The sequence below is a fragment of the Lithobates pipiens genome, unplaced genomic scaffold, assembly GCF_037356315.1.
Source record: "Lithobates pipiens isolate NorthernLeopardFrog02 unplaced genomic scaffold, aLitPip1_a1.2 Scaffold_8, whole genome shotgun sequence".
In the NCBI taxonomy this organism is placed as follows: domain Eukaryota; kingdom Metazoa; phylum Chordata; class Amphibia; order Anura; family Ranidae; genus Lithobates; species Lithobates pipiens.
Window position 1 is genome coordinate 484,699,689 of NW_027507903.1, and position 21,111 is coordinate 484,720,799.

General features: G+C 42.4%; 1 protein-coding gene across 15 annotated transcripts in view; it reads right to left on the reverse strand.

Moving 5' to 3' along the window:
- The window catches only part of WNK1 (WNK lysine deficient protein kinase 1), a 233,590-nt gene that overhangs the window by 33,696 nt on the left and 178,783 nt on the right, over positions 1 to 21,111 (reverse strand). For 12 of the 15 annotated variants that reach the window (XM_077468935.1, XM_077468943.1, XM_077468932.1 and 9 more), the window contains 7 exons: positions 13,844 to 14,317; positions 13,369 to 13,581; positions 7,669 to 7,748; positions 6,999 to 7,161; positions 4,021 to 4,137; positions 3,760 to 3,930; positions 3,596 to 3,653 (listed from right to left, as the gene is read on the reverse strand). In XM_077468935.1, coding sequence (XP_077325061.1) covers positions 3,596 to 3,653; positions 3,760 to 3,930; positions 4,021 to 4,137; positions 6,999 to 7,161; positions 7,669 to 7,748; positions 13,369 to 13,581; positions 13,844 to 14,317 — 1,276 coding nt within the window. The remainder of the gene's footprint in view (positions 1 to 3,595; positions 3,654 to 3,759; positions 3,931 to 4,020; positions 4,138 to 6,998; positions 7,162 to 7,668; positions 7,749 to 13,368; positions 13,582 to 13,843; positions 14,318 to 21,111) is intronic. The other 3 variants (XM_077468930.1, XM_077468937.1, XM_077468938.1) reach the window with 3 other exon arrangements.

Sequence of the window (21,111 nt, forward strand, 5' to 3'; positions counted from 1 at the left end):
CGTGTCCTGTACTGTATTCCAAGTTATAGAATTTACTACCAAGTTAAAATTCCTAATATCTCATACAGTACAGACGAAAGCACAAAGTCAGACCATGGGACATTCCAAAGCAATAAACTGAAGGTTAGGCAACAACATAGAACACTGCAGCAACAAGCCCAAAAGAGGAAGAGTCACAGGTGACAGCATGAAGCACCTTGCGGCTTAAAGTGGTAGTAAACTCCCCTATAGTTTTCAGCCAAGGAAGCTGCCATCTTTGCCTGTTTAATCTTCAACTGCTATGGTGCTGCACATGTGATTCGTTATGACACCAGCCACTGGATGGTTTGATAGTTTGGCTGAGAGCAGAGCCAATGTGCAGTTAGCATTCCTGGCATGCCTTTTTTTTTTTTTTTTAACTGTTTAAATCCATGGGTTTACTTCCACTTTAAGCTTTCATCAGATGAAGACCCACCCAGTAAAACTAAAAAATTTGAAATAGAAGACCTGGTGGCAGCTTTGCAAACCTGCGAAACTGATGCTGAAAGGCCCAAGACGCACCTACAGGCCTGGCGGAATGGTCCTTGTATAAGGGTTCTGACAAGAGTGCAAAGCCAAAAGTGTCTGGAAAAGCATAATAAGGTGGGAAAAATACTGCGCTAAACCAAAAATTGTGAACAAAAGCAGCTAACACTAAAACTAAATCCAAAGGTTAAACAAAACAAAAAATAGTGTAGCGCTGATTAAAGCAAAAAGTTAGAGTACTTAAACAGTGACAATATATGAAATCAAAAAAAACGTGAAGGTGAGAACAAAGCCCTTCAAAGTAAAAGTAATGTAAGTAAATCTGTGCGCATGCAAAAACTTTGTAGGATATCACCCACAAAAATATATATAATAATATAACAGAGTCCCACAAATTGAATAGTCCAATCAAGTGATGAATAACTCAAATTGCCAAAATGGTGTAATCAAAATAGATCCTGAATGGATTTCAAAACTTCAGGAGTAGAAATCAGATGGAAACATGAAAACACTTAGCAGATATGTTGGATACAAATACCATATGGCAGTGTCTCATATGAGCTTGTAGCACTATAACCACTAGCGCAATGGGAGACGGAACCAAGCCAAATTCAGGCAATCAGGACTGGTAGCCATCCGAAAGGGCAACACCTGTCCAAGCCGATGATCTAGCGGTGGAATAACTCAACAGGAATCCAATACGGTGCAATGGAATGGCTCAGCAAGAATCCAGTGCAATGTACGAAATATAAAAAAATTGAAAAAACTCCAATGGTGCAGGTCAAAAATGGATAAAAACTTTATTCACATCTTGCATAACAACAGATGTGACAATGTAATGTGATCGCATAAAATGTATATAAAAGCAATGTGGGGGCCGTTTGGTATCTATGATTTTTATTTAGTCTATAAATACTTCGGCAATGTGGGGGGGGGGGGGTCCGAGATATACCCCAGTCGCATCGGGCTTGCTTATCTTATGCTTCCCACATTGCTTTTATATACATTTTATGTGGTCACATTACATTGTCAAATCTGTTTTTATGCAAGATGTGAATAAAGTTTTTATCCATTTTTGCCCTGCACCATTGGAGTTTTTTCCATTTTTTTTATATTTCCTACATTGCGCTGGATTCTTGCTGAGCCATTCCATTGTACCGCATTGGATTCCTGTTGAGTTATTCCACCGTAAAATCATCGGCTTGGACAGGTATTGCCTTTCCGGATGGCTGCCTTTCAGTCCTGATTGCCTGGATTTAGCTTGATTCTGTCTCCCATTGCGCTAGTGGTTTTAGTGCTATAAGCTGATATGATACACTGCCATATGGTATTTGTATCCAACATATCTGGTAAGAGTGTTTCATCTTTCCATCTGATTTCTACTCCTAAAGTTTTGAGATCCATTCAGGATCTAATTTTGATTACACCATTTTGACAATTGAGTTATTCATCACTTGATTGGACTATTCAATTTGTGGGAATCTGTTACATTATTATATATATTTTTGTGGGTGATATCCTACAAGGTTTTTGCATGCACAGATTTACTTACATTACTTTTACTTTGAAAAAATTTCATTCTCACCTTCACGGTTTTTATTTCAGATTTCACAAGAGTACACTGACAATTTTTGCTTTAATTAGCACTACACTATTTTGTTTTGTTTAACTTCTGGAAAAGCATAGACAAGGCAGAAAACCGTTTTGCCTAAAGTACAAAGAGCCAGATGCTGGTGCAGACCAGACAGGAGCAAGGTCAGAATGCGGACAATAAAATATTTCCAGGTGTTGAGGTGCCTGCTTTCACACCAAAGTAGGCCAGGTGCAATGGTAGGTCCAATGAGTAGATTTTCATGCCTCAAATGCGGCAGGAATGAGTGAGCATTGCCCCCAATCCTTGCAGACTGTTTTAACAACCATGCCAACGACTGAGACGTGGGGGGGCCCGTTGACAGAAGGTCTGGCCTGTTTGGAAGAGGACAAGGCTTGTCTGCCAGGAATCCGTGTACCAAGTTTCTGAGGACTCTTGGTGCAGAGGAGAGTCTAAACAGAAGGGTGACAAATTGAAAGTGTTGGTCTCCTACAGCAAAGTGTAAAAAGTGTTGGTGTGTGGGAAAGGTAGGAATCTAAAGACCGGCATCTTGGAGGTCTACTGATTCCACTAATTTCCTAGACCTGAGAGAAGCAATGTCAGCTCTTACAAACACCATACAAAGTAGATGCACATGTAGATATGTCTCCACTTGCTTCTCCAGGACAGTGAATCTGTTGCATAAAACCTTTGAACCTTTCTTCTGTAGGAACTGGGATTACTATCCCTTGGGCCTGAAAGTGGTTGTAAAAGGTAAAAAAATTTTTTTTTTTTTTTAACCTGAATGCATGCTTTGCAGTAACGTAAAAAAAAAAAAAAAAAACCTTTAACCACTGCACGCAAAATCACGTACGTGTACATCATTTGCTTGAAGTGGTTCTACCGGGGGATGCCTGCAGTTGCAGGCATCCCCCAGTAGAGTTTTTCAGAGCTAGCGGTCAGCCATCTCATAACAACCAATGCGGCTAATGAACCGCTCAACCGTTATCGTAAATAGCGGGAGGGGAAGTCCTCCCCCTCCTGCTGACCACAGGGTCTTGGTGCAATATGGATGGACCATGGCCCTGGACCTATATAGCACCCTGTAGCCATCTACACTCATTGTTATCTGGCAATCCAGTGCCTGAAGTAAACATTACAGGCTGGCCCCTGTACGTCCAGGGTAACCAACTAGAAACTGCTAGTGAGCCTTAAAGAAATAAACAGTCGGACCCTGATAGAAGTTTTGTTCGAAGAGGCCAAGAAAAAAATATAAACAGGTTTACAAAACTTGTTCATAGGAAATGTCCATCACCTAAAGACACTAGCTAGGAGTGGGTGGGGTTATATGAGACTGCACTAGAGGCATTCCTAACAAAGCTTTTGCCAGTGTCCAATCACCTGAAGGTACTGGCAAATAAACCAAGGTCTATGATTTTCTGTCCTATGCTGTACTTTTAAGACAAGAGGTTTCTAAAAATATTCCAAAGGTTGCTACATTAGTTAAATCAGATCGCTTACCTGCTCTTTGGGGTAAGTAATACACTGGGTCCGGCTTTCTGAACGCATCCTCCAGCTTCTATCCAGAAAAAAATAAAATAAAAATAAAAACATACAATATAAGTGTGGTATAATGGGAGAAGGAAAGGTAAAAGTTAATGAATGAATAAATAAGGTTTCAGTACCTGAGATTCTGGGTAATACCCATCCTTTATCTGCATACTCTCCAGCTCTTGTTCGCCTTCAGGCTCCGCACTGACATCCTCATTTAGCATTTCATCTGCCTTTTCTATGATGTCTTTAACCTGCTCGACAAACGAGTCTCTCTCCGTGGCCAGGATGAAGACATTCTGAACCTGATATCCAAAGGAAAGGTACTGAGATTGGCTGGTGAATCACATTAATAGGATAGCCTACCCTCATCATAAATCTCTCATCTTACGCACCATGATGGTCGCTATTTCCTCTGGATTGTCCCCATCTAGGTCAAATTTGAAGGTGACCATCTTGCGGTTGTGTGTTTCCAGCTGACATTCCACTACTCTGTCTCCCTTGTTTGACACCTACACCGTTAAAATAAAAAATACCATGTACAAACATAATACTCCAAACATTCTTACAGTACACAGTACATCTAAAGCAATTTTGTTCTTAATACAGTTGTGAGGGTAAACCAGATTTTACATTTTTTTTGGCCATGTGTCTCATAAGAAAGATTTCCCTTTACCGGCTTTTCTGTAGACAGGAAGTGAGAGGATCTCTTTCTAACATGAGGGAAATACTCTTACCCAGCGGCCATCAGTATATGTGCCACCATTGGAAGATGATCCCTCAACTTAATAGGAGTGCCTAGCCTTTGCCCATTCTATCCAAACAAAAACTCTTGCTATACTGCTCTACCAAGAGTGTACGCCAAATATAGTGTGAAGAGTGTGTAATGAAGTGTTGGAGGCACCTTACAGGCCAGCACCCCATATTTTTCATGAGGTTTTTATTTCTCCAATTAAGGTCCCCCTTTACTTAAAGTGGTTGGAAACCCTCCCCCACTACTTTGTCCCATGCAAATCAGCATAAAAACCCTTATGAGCACTGCTTGTAGATATCTCCTTACTTGCTTAGTATTGTTGTAATCCTTTTTGTTCTTTAGAAAAACGCCACCGAGCATGCCCAGATCTCCCCTGATTTACGGCACACTCTCTATGTCTTATTTGTTATCAGGACTTCCTAAGGCACACAGCACTGAACTCCCAGGAGTCTGCTAATCACTCAGCTTCCTTCTACACATCATGTGACTATGTGACATGACATACAGTGTAAACCAGGGAATGGAACAGCAGTACTGCATAGGACTCATACAGGCAAACACTAGGTAATCAGCACAAGTAAATACTATGAAATAAAACAAGTCGGCTATGAACAGGGAAGCAGGGCTGCCATAGAAACATTGGATTGAGAAGGAGGCTTGGTTAAAAGTACAAGAAGTGCTCAATGTAAGCGCAGAAATACACTCCACTGTGGACTCAGAAAACAATACTTAAGATGGCGCTGCCTAACCCCTGGAAACAAGTTTTTTAAAGTTTCTTTAAACAGTAAGTAATATGCAATTTGGGCTGGATTACAGTGGCTATAGTTTGATAATTACTTATTATAATGGACTAAATTAAAAGAAGCATCAGAGTGGGAGAGTTTACTTCCTCTTTAACCTCTTCTTGCGCCAACACACAATTGCTCTCCAGCGCCAGATGTTTTCAAAGCAGACCACCATCATTTTGCCCATTTCCTATGAGCCCAGCCTGTCTAGGGGATGCGCCATTACGCAGGCTGGGCTTACAGTACTGCAGGACTGAGCAGTTATAGGATTGTTTATTACAGGAAGAATGCTGCCCCCCGACACTGCCAAAAAGTGGAGAAGCTGCTGTGGCGTCAGACTGGCAAGAGATGACTGCAGAGGGGGGGGAAAAAACCACTGAGGAGGGCTTTAAGGGAGGCAGGAAAACATTGCTGAAGCAACAAAGAAATGGAAGTATGATTAACCAGTTCCCCAACACTGTATTGTAAAATGACGGCGGCAGGAACTGTTCCTCCCTCCGGATGGGCATCATGACATCCTCTGCTTCCCGGCATCGTGGAGAGTGAGCGCCATATCGCTGGGGACGCATTCTGGAGGCCGCAATGTTCACTGGGCACCCGCGATTGCCCAGTAACAGAGCCAGTGTTCTGGCAGATAGTGTCCTGCCATCATATAGTGTCCACCCCGTACGGAGCAGAGGAAGCTTCAGAAAATTTCCGAAGATGAACGGCGCCTGCGCCGTGAGGTGGAGGTGGTAGCAAGCAGACATAGGGTTGGGAAAATTAGAGGGCCCCTCACGGGCTCGCCACGCTTCGGCCTCGCTGCGCTTGGCTCTTTTATATTCCAACTCTATGTCCACTTGGATGGTGGGGATAGAGCCTGGACTCACGGCGCAGGCGCCGTTCATCCTCGGCTATTTTTGGAATCTGTGTGTGCTGTATACTGCACATGCGCAGTACACAGCGGACACTATCCGATGGGGGACAGTATATGATAGGACACCGGGACATGGATCTGTGTGTGTAAACACACAGATCCACGTCCTGTAAGGGGAGGGAACTGATCGGATATTTCTTGTACAGAGGAACATCGATCGGTCCCCTCCCCCAGTTAGATTCACTCCCTAGGACACACATTTAACCCCTGCAGCGCCCCCTAGTGTTAACCCCTTCCCTGCCAGTCACATTTATACAGAAATTGGTGCATTTTTTATAGCACCGATTGCTTTATAAATGTGAATGGTCCCAAACTAGTGTCAAAAGTGTCGGATCTGTTCACCGCAATGTCACAGTCATGATAAAAATCGCAGATCACCGCCATTAGTAGTATTAAAAAAAACAAACAAAAAAAAAAAAACAACAAATCCATCCCCATTTTGTAGACGCTATAACTTTTGCGCAAGCCAATATATATACTATTATTGGGATTTTTTTTTTTTTTACCAAAAATATGTAGAAGAAAACATCGGCCTTAACTGAGGGAAAATTTTTCTTTTAAATGGGATATTTATTACAGCAAAAAGGTAATACATAGTGTTTTTTTTTTTTTTTTTTTTAAAAGCACGTTTTTTGTTCATAGAGCAAAAAATAAAAGCAGAGGTGATCAAATACCACCAAAAGAAAGCTCTATTTGTGGGGGAAACAAATTATAAAAACTTAATTTGGATACAACGTGACCGCACAATTGTCCTTCAAAGTGTGACCGTGCTGAAAGCTGAAAATTAGCCAGGGCAGGAAGGCGGTGAAAATGCCCTGTATGGAAGTGGTTAAAAAAGATAAACCAAGACCTAAAAACTAACAAAAGATGCCATTATATTTAAACACCATTCTAGGTTCGGTAAATAAAGGAACTCACATTAAGGATTCTAAGTTTCGGACGGGAGGTTTTCTCATGTCTTGATCGGCTGCGCACAGACTTTCGGTAGTGCCGTTTGGTGGTGCGGCCTTCGTGTCTACCACTGGAGCCGGAAACTCCCTCGTTACTGTCACTGAGCCCAGATGCCACATCTGAGTGGGCGCTGAGAGAAACACAATTGTTAACACAAAAGGATGGCAGCTGTAAAAGGGAAATTTTCAAACATAAATCAACAGGCTGGCTTTCAGGTCCACCCAAAGATGGCTGCCTTCCCTGCAAAAGTACATTAAAGAGGGATTTCACTGTAAAAAAAAATTAAAAGCCAGCAGCTACAAATACTGAAGCTCCTGACTTTTAATAAATGGACACTCGCCTGTCCCAGGATCCAGCGATGTCGGCAGCCGAGGCCGATCAATCACTCAGCTCTCGGCTGCTGCTGCCATTCTCTGTGAGGGAATCAGGAAGTGAAGCTTTGCGGCTTCACTTCCCGGTTCCCTACTGCACATGCGCGAGTCGCGCAGCGCAATAGGAATGGTCCGCGCTGTCTCTGGGACCCGTGTGTGTCTCAGCAGACAGCACACCGGGACAGGAAGAGGCATAGACTCCCGATGAGCAGAAGTTCCACTTTAGGGTGGGACCCCGCTTTAAGTTCACCAAATTTGTATCTTACCTGTCAATGGAAGACACCACTTGAGTAGTTTGTGCTGATGGCATCTCCACAGGGGCAACTTGAGAGGTAATTTGTGGGCCCTGAAAAAGATTAAGACAACATTTATTAGCGATTCTAGCAGTCATGAGAAAAAACACCTCCTCACTATGCAGGCAAAGGACACCCACAAGCCCTTGCAATGTAGACTTCGCTTCCCAATGTAACTGCAATGTTTAGTAATTATTCCACCTGTGATTTCCACATACATTTTTTTTGCTGCTGGTTTAAGAGTACCTGTATTTCACAAGCAAGGACGTTAGAATTCAGAACATAAATCAGGTATATAAAAAGATAGCTATGGCTAACATTTGGTGGACAATGTGTTTATGGAAGATGGAGCCTGGGAAGAATGCTTGCAAGGCAGCTTTCACATTTTTCTATTCAACTTCTCTGCCCTTGCTGCTTTGACTGACATCAACCCTGGCACTAGGTTTGGCCAGTTACAAATGCACAGCAATCTCTGCTGGGTTTCTCAACATATAGCTTTTCCTGCTCTGTATGCACAGTTAGGCCGCGTACACACGCGCGGACTGTTCGCCCAACTTTGTCCGCTGAACAGTGTTTGGGCGGACAGTCCGCTCGTGTGTGGGCTTTCAGCGGACAGTTTCAGCGGACAGTTTGACGGACAAGGTTTTTCGGAAATTCCGTAAAACTGTCCGCTGAAACAAGGTTTCAGCGAACAGTCCGCTCGTGTGTAGGCTTGTTCGTCAAACAAAGTTGCGCGCATGCTCAGAAAGGATTTTCACGCCGAAAGTTATAATGCAGTGTATAGGACGTCGTATTTTTCGTCCCGTCGTACGTGCCGTTCACGTCATCGTGCACGGTTTCAGCAAACTGTTCGTTCGTCGTGTGTGGCCATGTCCGTCCATGCTAATTTTGAGCGGACTGTTTGCCGAAACTGTTTGACGGACAAAGTTGGGCGAACAGTCCGCCCGTGTGTACGCGGCCTCAGGGCTGGAGTTGGGCTGAGGCTTAATTATAGTGGGTCAGGAATATTACAGTAATTTCCAAGCTTAGGAAGAACAAAACCAAAAGGAGGCTTCAAGGCAGCAAGAAGCTCTATGTAGTTCAAGAGAGCTAGTATACAGAGAGAATTTAAGGCCAAGTTCACATTTTCAGGCAGAATTTTAGTTTTCATAATAAATAGAAGACTTTTATAATGTCTTTTCTATCCTAGCCATCCCAATGTGCTTTTCTCTCACTTAGCTCATCCACAGAAGCTTTGCATTTTGACCTGTTTTAAATGTTAAAAAATGCTTTTCAATTTTTCCTTCCTCATTATTATACCAACCCACTTTCCTCCTACTTCTCTTAAAGCGGTTCTTCACCCTTATCCCTCCCCTCCTCCGGTGCCACAATCGGCACCTTTCAGGGGGTAGAGGGGTGCAGTTACCTGGATAATCCAGGTAACTGCACCCACTTCCGGCCAGACCGCCGCAGACGCTCCGCCCCCCCGTCGTGTTCTGGGAAACACACAGTTCCCAGAGACACAGCGGGGGACCATAAGAGACGTGCAGCGCGACTCGCGCATGCGCAGTAGGGAACCGGGCAGTGAAGCCGTCATGCTTCACTTCCCGATTCCCTGACAGAGGATGGCGGCGGTGGCAGCAGCGAGACGAGCGATCGCTCGTCATCTGCCGCCGACATCGCTGGAACCTGGGACAGGTAAGTGTGATTTTATTAAAAGTCAGCAGCTGCAATATTAGTAGCTGCTGGCTTTTAATATTTTTTTTTTAGGTGCAGCTCCTCTTTAAAAGTGACAATACACATTACAATTGGATTGTACAATCTCCTTTAGATCTACCATCAGCTACGTAGTAAAGTAGTCTGCTCGATTTGATACAAATTGAATAGCGATTGTTCAGTGGGTCCTCCTTTTCCATAGTTTTGGTAAATCTTAAGGAAATTGCACAGAGATTGTACAATCAGATTGCATTGTGTATGGACATCTTTATACCAGTACATAGGAGGGAGTGGATGGAGATACTCCGCTGTCAGTTTTTTTGTCTTCCACTCATAGGACAGACTCCTGGACTGCTCTACGCATGACAAACGCCACAAAATCTCCTGCTTTTTTTTTTTTTAAAGAGCGGAATTTGTCATGTTTTTTACCCTGCTTTTGGGATTGCGGCAATGCAGGTGCACGCCTGCTGCCAGCGCTTGGGGTGACATTAACATTTAACATCAACACAAGTGCAATCCCCATTTGTAGCACTTTAAAATGTGCAGCAAAGTGCTCATTTTGTTTGCAGTTTGCCATTTACCGTAAGTCTGGAAACTCGCAGATTTGAATGGAGCCTCTTTGTTCTGATGTGAATACACCAATTTCACATTTAGGCCACAGTCACACCTAACATAGTGAGAGCGCACTTTTTTTGCCTCGTTTTTACTGCAGCACGCATAGGACAGGCCGTTGATTTCAATGGGCTGCCCTTCAAGGGGTGAAGTAGCTCATGGGACATTGTGACTGCGTGGTTTACTGCGTTTATCTTTTTTTCACGTGGCAAAACGTGTTTGCTTCTGCATTTGAGGTGCCGTTAGCATTTAATGGCACTGAAAGTATGACTGGTTCATTTTAAGTGTATAAAGATAGCCATACACTATACAATCAGATTGTACAGTGCATCCTGTGATCTCCTTTAGATTTACCAAAATAATATAATTAGGATGACACACCAAGCTATTCACTCTATATACAATCAGGCACTACAAAGTTGATAGTGGATCCAAAAGGAGACTGTACAGTGTATGTATGGTGAGCTTTAAAGACGTTCAACGACACACTTCTCCTGTTTTCAATACTACAGCTCTGCTCTACATTAGCTGTTATGCGACTGCTCAGCTCCTGCTCACACTGCCAAATGAGTGATTTATGCAAGAAGGTAAACTACTGATGGCTGTGTATAGAGGGTGAAGTCCACTGGCAATGTTTGCATTGAATTAGCATGTAACCGTAGAGATGGGTGGGATCAATATCCTGAAGGGGGAGGGCAGGTGCAAGGTAAGTGTTAAAGAGGCCAGCTGCTAAAGTACTTGCAACAGTTTTTCCATCCCAAATACCAAATTTCAGGACAGATAATAGAGGAGGTAAGAAAGGAGAAAGTTTTTTATTTTCTGCAACAGAGGTACATTAAGAGTATATTGTGCCCAGGGCAGTTTGAATCGGGGGGGGGGGGGGTTTGGTGGGGGATGAACTTAGCCTTTGAGGGGGGCTATACCCTGCCCTTGACAGCAACGACACCATTAGCCATTATATTCAACAGGTGTCAAAAAAGCTGGTGGAAAAGCAGGAAAAAAAATATACTTTCCCTCCAGGCACAATAGTCAAAGCACAACCTCCACAGTCTAATGATCTCAAATTTTAGTTCAGGGCAAGGAATGGCAGTAGAAACTGTAGGATTGTGTGTCAAGGACACTTGAATGGAAATAAAGTGACAGAACGAAGTCACAATCTAATGAGCATATAATCCTGATGTGGGCTTTAACCAGTTCCTTTTTTACATGGGTACGTTAGTAAAACAAGGTGGCTTTCAAATAGCCAACAGAAAAAGGCATAAAACTTTCATGGGTAGTGAAGCAAGCTTGTTATAGGCAATTAACTTTAGGTGATTGGACACTGGCTAAACTTTGCTAATTCAGATGTGGCTACTAAGGCCGTTTTGCAGGAGAGGTCAACCAAAGAAAATTGTCTGATGGGCTCAAAAGGATGATCTCAGCAGAGCAGAAAGAGAAATCCCAAGGAAGCACAGGGTGCTAGAAGGGTGGTTTCATCTGTGAATCAAACTGAATAAAATGTTAGAGAGTAAAATGAGGCAAGGCTTTTGGAACAAGATGGACGAGACTGAAAGCTGTTCCGATAAGAGTACTTAAAGGCCACATTTTTTCCAAGTCCTGATTGTAGAAAGACCAGAATGCAAGGTTAGGCCCCTTTCATACCGGGCAGACTCCGTAATGTGCATCCACCTGCTCAGCAGGGAATCTCTCAGCTGATCCCTGCTGAACAGGAGAAAGACATGCTATAAATAATATACACCAATTTGGGTTATTTTAACCAAAGAATACATTTTGTCCTAAATTTATGAAGATTTGCAAAATCTTGTAACAAACATGTTTTTCTCCATTTTTTTTTTAGTTTATATAACAAAAAAAAAAACATAACACATGATGCGATTAACCACTTCGCATCCAGGCCAATTCTGACATTTCTCTCCTACATGTAAAATTCATTTTTTTTTTGCTAGAAAATTGCATAGAACCCCCAAACATTATATGTTTTTTTTTAGCTAAGACCCTAGATAATACAATGGCGGTTGTTGCAACTTTTTATCTTGCATGGTATTCGCGCAGCAATTTTCCGAACATGTTTTTTTCAGGGGAAAAAACTTTTTTTTTTTTTTTTTAAAGCATAAAACAGTAAAGTTAGCCCAATTTTTTTGCATAATGTGATAGATGAAGATACGCCGAGTAAATAGATACCCAATATGTCATGCTTCAAAATTGCATGCGCTCGTGAAATGGCGCCAAACTTTGGTATTTAAAAATCCCCATATAGTTTTTTTTACTGGTTACATGTTTTGCGTTGCCCTCGCTCCAACATTCGTGACGATACCTCACATGTGTGATTTGCACACCGTTTTCATATGTAGGCTGGACTTGCGTATGTGTTCAGTTCTGCGTACGAGCTCACAGGTCAGGGGCGCTTTTATTTTTTTATGGTTAATTTTACTTCACACTCAAAAAAATAATTGATTACTGTTATACCTATTACATGGAATGTAAACATCCCTTGTAATAGGAATATGATCGGACCCATTTACAGTGAGATATGGGGTCAATAAGACCCCATATCTCACCTCTAGGCTGGGAAGCCTAAAATAAAAAAAAAAGATCGCGGCTTCCCAGCGGAGGTGGCGCCGTTATTTTGAATGCAGAGGCCGTGCGTGATATAACATCGCGTCCGGCCTCCGAACGATCATAGACACCATCTGGTCCGAAATCTCTATGATATCATCCGGGGGCCGGCGGATCCTGTGACCGACTCACCGATGGAAGCAGTGAGTCGGTAGAAGCACCGGAGGGTGGCGGGAGGGACGTCCCCTCCCGCAAGAACGATCAAGCGGTGGAACAGCCGCTATGATCGTTCTTATGGTGCAGGGAATTGCCGGCTGAAAATGACGATATCTGAATTATGTCTGTAACCTCAGGCATCATTCAGATTTACCCACCGATAGTCGAGGCCGTCCCAGGACGTCCACCTGGCGCGAAGTGGTTAAGTACCACCAAAAGATGATAAAAATTTCATTTGGGTAGTGTCGCATGATTGGGTATTTGTTATTCAAAGTGTGACCATGCTAAAATCTGAAAATTGGACTGGGCAGTTAGGGGGTTGCCTTTGATGTGCTTGATTAGTGCTTATTCTAAAGTCAATTTGGACTCTGAAGTTGCTCCTTGAGCTAATGAAAAGCAATAAGTCATGCAACAAAGAAGCTTGCAGTTGCACCACCTCCATCAAGAGTTATTTTTAAACAAAAAAACGTATTGGACTTTGGAAGCAACAGTCTTTTTTTGTCTTGCATGCAATGCAACTGCAAGAAATGTTCAAGGTAGCGTAAAGAAGTTGACAGCGTAATATAGGGGGAAAATGTTGGTATTGCAGCCTACCTCTGGAACTGGCTGTGTTGGTTGAGAAGCTGGGATGCCCTGTGGAGGCAGTCCACTGCCCTCCAGGTAAGGTTGTGGTAAGCCAGTGCTGTACCCAGTTTGTGGCAGGCAGTCTGTGCGGATGGTAGGGGAAATTAATGATGATGGGTGGACAGAGGCAGAAGGAAGGCCTGTTTCTACAGGCATCTGAGAGGCTACAGGAGGTTGAAAGGCCTGGGTAAAAAAAAAACATCAATGAGTAAAAAGTTTAGTATTTACAAACACACACACACACACACATAATCGGATAATAGGACATACATAGAATCATTCAACCCCAAACTAGACAGTTTCACATTTTTAAAATCATCCTTCGCATAACACTTGGCTATCTAAAACTAACAATCTATCCGCTACACTACAGAAAATCCCATACATTTATACAGCATGTGAGCCGACACCCAACGTTTCCAGCAAAGCCCAGAGAGGGCAGTACCTGGTATGCAGCATCTCCAGGAGGAAGCAGAGGCTCAACAGCTTGTCCCAGGGCGGTTGGAAATCCAACAGGTGGAGGCACAGGATGCACAGTCAGAGGTGGGACCTGTGTCAAGGGCTGGAGAGCAACGGGTATGTGGCTTGGAACAATAACTGCCTGTCCAGGAGGAAGCACTGGTGTACCTAAAAAAGAGGAGGGCAAGCCTGGCACTGCCTGGCCAAACCCAGGGGACATAGGCACAGGCAGGGCAGGAAAGCCTGTGTGTACATTGGTGGAAGGCACAGTCATTGGCAACTTGGGAGCAGTGAACTGAGGGATTAGAGGGAAGGCCACTAAAGGTCGAGTTATGGGTAAATACTGGGGCGGCATGGGGGCAGACACACTTGGGACAACATGCGACTGTGGGGTTCGAACTGTTGGAGCAGGAACCACCGGCTCTCCTTGGACAGCTTGTAAAGGCTGAGAAACTGGCAGCTGGGAATTAAGAATGAGTAAAAGAAATGTAAAGATGATTGTTTTTAGCAAGCAAGGTTCAGAAGCAGGGCTTGTAAATTTTAAACATAAAAAAAATTAAACACATTAAAAACATAAAAGCTAAATTTGTTTCATAAAGGCATGCAGTCAAAAAGCAGAACAGAAACCAGCCCATGAGTCTGTTGTGAACGGAACAAGGAACAAGAGATGGAATATGAAATTATGTTGTCCAAATTAAAGCTGGACTTAAGCTCCAGGAAAACCGGTGGATACACAGTTGAAGTACATGCATGGTTACTATTACATGCGCAACAGAATGCTATGGTTTTCTGCCACTCTGCAGCAACACCAGACAGAGGACACTAATTTTTGTTGTATCTAAATTCTATTTGGGGGGAGGGGGGGGGGGGGGGGAATCGATCAGGGTATCGAAAGGGTTAAGCTGAAAAACCCTCTAAGGTTTTTCAGCTTACTGCATTCTATGCATTAAGGTGAAAAACCTTCTGTAGTGCAGGAGAACCCCTTTTACTTACCTGAACCTGATCATTCCAGCGACGAGAACGAGGCCAGCAGCTCAAGCCGCTGTCTCAGATTGATAGCAGCAGGAGCCACTGGTTCCCGCTGCGGTCAATCAAATCCAGTCACATGGGAGTCAGGGGGTGGGGCCAAGTCCTGCTGACTGTGTCAATAGATGCAGCAGCAGGACTCAGGAGCACACCCACACGAGCGCCCCATTGGAAAGCAAGTCTCCGAGGGGGCACTTGATGCGGGGAGGAGCGCCACAGGGGGACCCCAGAAGAGGAGGATCAGGGCCACTCTGTGGAAAACCCTTGCAGAGAGAAGGCAAGTATACCATATTTAAAAAAATAAAAACAACTTTTAAACCCCTTTAACTTGTCTACACATCACAGAGGCAGCCATTAACTGGAATCAAATTCATGGATATGAACCTTACACAGAATATAAGGTACGACCCGAGTCCAAATCACATGCCTATCTCTATAGCTATCTATATCAGCTTTGTACTGTTGTATTGCCATCTCACTGCCTGTGTTAACCCTCTAATTAATCATGCATGCTTGCAGCACAGCCCCATTCACTTAAATGAGTAAGAGGGTATAGTTCTGCCCGCAAAACATTGTGTCCGCATCATATGTACAGCCCCTGGCCACTGCCTCAGTAGCAACAGGGGGTTGGATTGAGGGGCAGTAAAAAAAATAATGGGGTTTTCCACCCGTCAATTGCAAGTGTAAACAATGGCTTGTGCCAATACTGAGATTTTGAAATATTGTTTCTGTTAGAGTAAATATCTTTCCTGTTTGATCAGCCATTGTTTTTTAAACAATTTCTTTCTTTGAATAATTAAGAGTCTATCAAGTGTATGTATGTATGTATGTATGTATGTATGTATGTATGTATGTATGTATATATGTATATATATATATATATATATATATATATATATATATATATATATATATATATATATATATATATATATATATATATATATATATATATATATATATATATATATATCCCATTGGATCCAAGGGGTTGACTGATTTTGCCTATGGCTGATAAGTATATTACTCATTGTTTCCATCGTAAAGTTCTCTGTCCCCGATGAAGAGTTTTTCAAAAAAGGTATTGGGCAGGGGCAAAATGTTATCTTCATCTGTTGAAGACGACATTCCCAACAAAGTATATATGCAATCTAAAGAATTTTGTTTGTTTGTCTGCTTATGGCTATTCAGATATTGATATTTTGAAATATTGCATCCATGAGCGTAAATAGCTTTCCCGTCCCGTCTGATCATAGTTTTTGAACACTTATTTTTGATACAAATAAAACTCAATTACGTTATTTGTGTGTTTTTATATTGGTGCCTGTAAAGTCCTTTTTACCCATTTGTACTATATCTCTCCATCAATATTTTCATAGCTATGCACTAAATTTATTAGAACTAGAAGCATTAAATTCCAATGTGTACACATAGGAAGGCTGTATTTTAAATGATATCACCATTCTCTAGAGAATGGAATGATTGCCATCCCAGTAATGTCACTGGTCTCCATTTAATAGATAGCCTGTATTCTTAGTGATGTCACAGATCTCCAGTAAACGGATAGGCTGCATTCTCTGATGTCACTAGTCTAGTAAACAAATGGGCTGCAACCTCAGTGATGTCAAAGGTTTCAAGCAAATGAATAGGCTGTCTTTTCAGTGAAGTTACCAATCACTAGTGAGGGCATATCTTATTCTCAGGGATGTCACCCGTCTCTAGTAAGTGGATAGGCTGCATTTGCAGCCTTGTCACCTGTCTAGTGAAACGATAAGGCTGCATTCTGTTACGTTTCTATCTAATGAATAGATGAGGTGGCACAGGTCTCCAATAAACATTCTCAGTGATGTCATCCATCTCTAGTCCATGGATAGGTTACATTTTTGTGAGGTCACTGGTCTAGTGAAGAAAGGCTAAATTCGCAGTGATGTTACTGGTCTTTCATATATTGATAGGCTGCACTTTTACACTGCAGCATAAACAGAAAATGGCTGCCTCTGTTGTGTATACTGTACAAAGAGGGTGAACAGCAACCGAAACCCTCATTTTCCCAATTTCATCACATAGCAGTTTTGTATGTATGGAGATAGGGTTGCTGAAGGTTCTCTGTACACAAGCCACCAGAAGATTGATAACTAGGAAAATTAATGTAGAATTTAAGCTTTCAGTTCACTTTAGTTTGCTTGGGGAAAGTTTCCATTACACTTTAATGCAACATCTAAGTGTCCTGCAATGTACTGTAATAGGAGCAGCTACATACAGTAAGTGACAGATTTCCAACTTGCCATCTGCTGCCAGAACTAAATAGGCTGAATTATTTTCCACGATTCAGGAGAAGCTCTGCATATTTATCAATGAATACAACGCTTCCGCTGATTTATGGAGGTAGATATCATCCACCAACTTCTCCAACTCAGGCAATCAGCAGGAAGCTTTGTTTTCATATAAATATGAGGTTTCTCCTAAATGGTGTAGGACCACCCGGGCCGACTACTTCTTTAGGTCCAACAAACGGGAAGTCACCTGAACTGCTGAGGAACACAGCACCACTTACTGTTTGTAGTTACTACAGTACATTGCATACACAGCATATACTGTACATCTATGTGTAATGGGAATCGTCTGAGTCAGCTTGGTGAAAGAGACTTTAAAAGTGAACTGAAAGCTGGAACGTTACTTTAAATTACAATTGTTAACAAAACATTTCTAAAGTCTTTGATTTTTTTTCCTTGAATGGCATGAGATGTGAAAACAGCTAAAATTGCTTTGCCTAAACAAAACTGTTCCTCAGTTAAAAACGGGAGAACAGGTCTTGTGTTGCCATGTGTCATCACCAAAACAAGAAAAAATTAAGATGAACCCTGGAAGACGCAATCCAGAACAATCTCCAGCTGTAATGTGAGGAGCAGTCATACCCAAAAGTGATGGAAAATCACTTTGTGACATTTCAATACAGTTAATTAAAAAATTATAAATAAGTGATGCGCCATCATTGGCACCGCTGACATCCCACAGCACACCAGCACTGATGCTCGTAATACCACCAATCAATACCAATCAATACCATTCATTAATGAAAAGGGATGAAAAAGCAGACACAAAAGGACCATGCAAAGTGGAATTTAGAAAGATGTGGGTACAGGGCCATTCCAAATTAAGTCGGTTAAGAGATCTAGGTAAAGGGTGTAGGAGAAGTGCCAGGCATTCCAAAGACCAGCTACTGTGATTGTGTCTGGTGCAGACAAGAATTTTCTACCCATAGTGAAAGGCCTTTTCAAGTTTATTAGCATCTCCAGAGTGCCTTACGTGCATCCAGAATTGCACATGCAGATTTTCTTAAAAAAAATAAAAAATAAAAAATAAAAAGCTTCTAGCAGAAAACAGCACCCACATAACCCTAGTCTACAAAAGGTTCTGGGTGAGTGAATATATAGTGATGCACGAAACTATCAACTTCTGGGAGCCTCCACATATCAAAAATGTATCACATTAAAGAATTTCAGACGCTGAACATTCTTCTTTGCAAATGCAGTTTCAAGGACTGTTTCAATTTCTGCTTGAACATATCAAAGATAAACAGCATGAGAGCAACCTTTTGCATTTCTGGGGAGGTTTAAGTCCATGGGAACATCTTTAACCTCCCTGGCGGTGATCCGGTGTCTGGCTCGGGTTGGGATTTTACTATCATAAGCGGTAACCCCGAGCCAGACTCGGGATCGCATTGCTGGATACAGGGAGAGGTTACTTACCTTGTCCCCTGGATCCAGCGATGTCCTCCGCACTGTGTGTGCGAGCTGTCCTCCGCTCGATTCACACAGTGCCCGAGTGCCGCCGAGCTCCGTTCCCTGCGACGTTGCGGCGCACGGGAGCGGAGATCGGCGCCAAATTCAAAAAAGTTAAAACACACACAGTACTGCATGCACTTTTATATTATAAATACTGTTTTTTCTGCCTGGAATTTGGAGATTGTCCATAGCAACCAAAAAGTGTCCCTTTATGTCAAAAGTGATTTTAGACCAACTAGAAAACAGCGATAATAAATTATAATCACTTGCAGAACTGAGCGATAGCGTTTTGTGGGGAAATTCATCATCAAACACTAAATCAAATGACAGCGACAATTCTGCAAATGAGCAAATTTCAGTGTTTTTGGATTTGATTACATTATTGAATAATTTTTATTATGATTTATTATATTATAAACTTTATCATACCCAGGATGTCTGCTAGACTTTGGTTTGAACAGATTTAAGAGTTATTCCTAAGAATTACAGGACTACAATATAAAACGCCAAATTTCCATGCAAAATAATTGTATCGCTTTCAGCACCTAAAACCAGAACTAATCATACCGCCAGGGAGGTTAAAATGCTTACTCTTATTTGGAGAAAATAGGTTTCCACTGTTGACTTCTTCCTAAATGCTGGCTGCATACTAGTCATGGTGTCCCATTACTTTTTGAGGTACTAACACAGAGGTTCGAAAAATTCCAATATCCTTTATTTGTACAATTGACTTGCCTCTGAACACATGTACTGAGACAAGAGGCTATGCATGACAGCCAAGCTGCTGGCATTTTCAGATGGTGCGTCAAACAGTAACCCCACTTTTACCAAGAAAAAAAAAAAAAAAAAAAAAAACGAAAAAAACAAAAAACAAACCACAATCCCCCTCGGGGTGTTCATTGTACATCGCAAGGATTTAAACAAACTGTTGCAGATGTCAACCTGTTTCTGCTCTAAAGGAATAATCATTTCGTAAACATTGTCCTTTACACAGTGATTCTGGATTGGAAAAACTACTTAATGTTAATCAGATGCCTCACTTTGAGTGTTGTGATGAGAAAAGCTGTAGTGTCTGTTACCCATTTAGAAGCGATTACCCCTTGGGAAGTATCCCACGTAAAATGCTAATTTTTGTTGCAGAGGATGCCTGAAACCTTACTTATATCTTGGTGCCGAGTTCTTCACCCAAGCAGGAAATTACATTTCGGGGGGGGGGGGGGGGCTTTCTGTACAGCGTTTGTGTACAGAACGTCTTGAGGTTGCCATATTTCATTGAATTTTACAGAAAAGGAAAGGTCATTTTTAATAAAATTAGATTTTAATATGCCTTGGGTTGCAATTGTATAAGCTACTTTTTTTCTGCAAAAATTTTATGACAATTTGTTTAGCCCCCTCAACAAGGTTACGTCACTAAAACCTCCATTTAGACTAACAGTATGTGATAATATCAAGGAGCCGGCAGAAATCAGCTTTCACTAGAGGGTTTATTCACATGTCTGTTGGGCTGTATTTTTCTGCATGCCAAACATGTATGATGTGAACAGACACATACAAAACATGTGCCCTGTGTTCATACCATACACATTTGATGGTATGTAGAAAAATGCAGTCCAACTGACATGGCGAGAACCAGGCCTAAGACTTTTCTTCTAAACTGTATCTTACTAATTGCTGTTAATCACTGCACCACTCCCTGCAGCCTATTAAATGGGCCTACCTGCATTCTAAAAATGCAAAATACAGTCATTCTGTAAACCAAATCACCAACAGCAAAAAACACTAACCACAAGAACCTCCTGTGCATGTTGTTGTACAGAGCAAAGACTGCAAGATTTAACAAGTGACAATCAGTGATTAGGGTGCAGCCAAGTTGTACATTTTAAGGGTGGTCAGAGCCGAGTGGGAGTTGTGTGCATTGTACTGACAATGTAGCTGGTTGTGTAGCAATCTCAAAGCAGATAAATAGGGCTGCATTGACAACAATGGTGGCTTAATGTGGGGCATTAAAAGAGAAGTCCAGCCTGAGCGTCTCCTATAGGTCACAGGAGTGCAATTCGTTTTGCACTCCTGTGACCCATTTTCAGCCGATAGCGGTCTGAAGTCTGCTCTCTGCAATCAGTCAAGGCAGCCTGTCCACCTGACTTAGTAAGTCTGGATCTGCCAGCTGCCTGGACTGATGGCAGTCTCCGCCACTCAGCGAGCTACTGAGACAGCTGCTCCCCACCCCTCCACAGCTCAGCACTCCAGTGAGTGTGGAGGAGCAGAGCAGGTGAGCCACCAATTGAAAGGCAGCAGCTCTCCGCTTGGGGAGGTGAGAGAACCAAGCCATTGGTGGTGTTCGTTGGCTCGGTTCTCAGTGCAGAGGCGGCAGGGGACAGATGATGCAGCATCAGTCTGATGCTGCATCCACCTAGGTAAGTATGACTAGGGGAAAAAAAAAAAA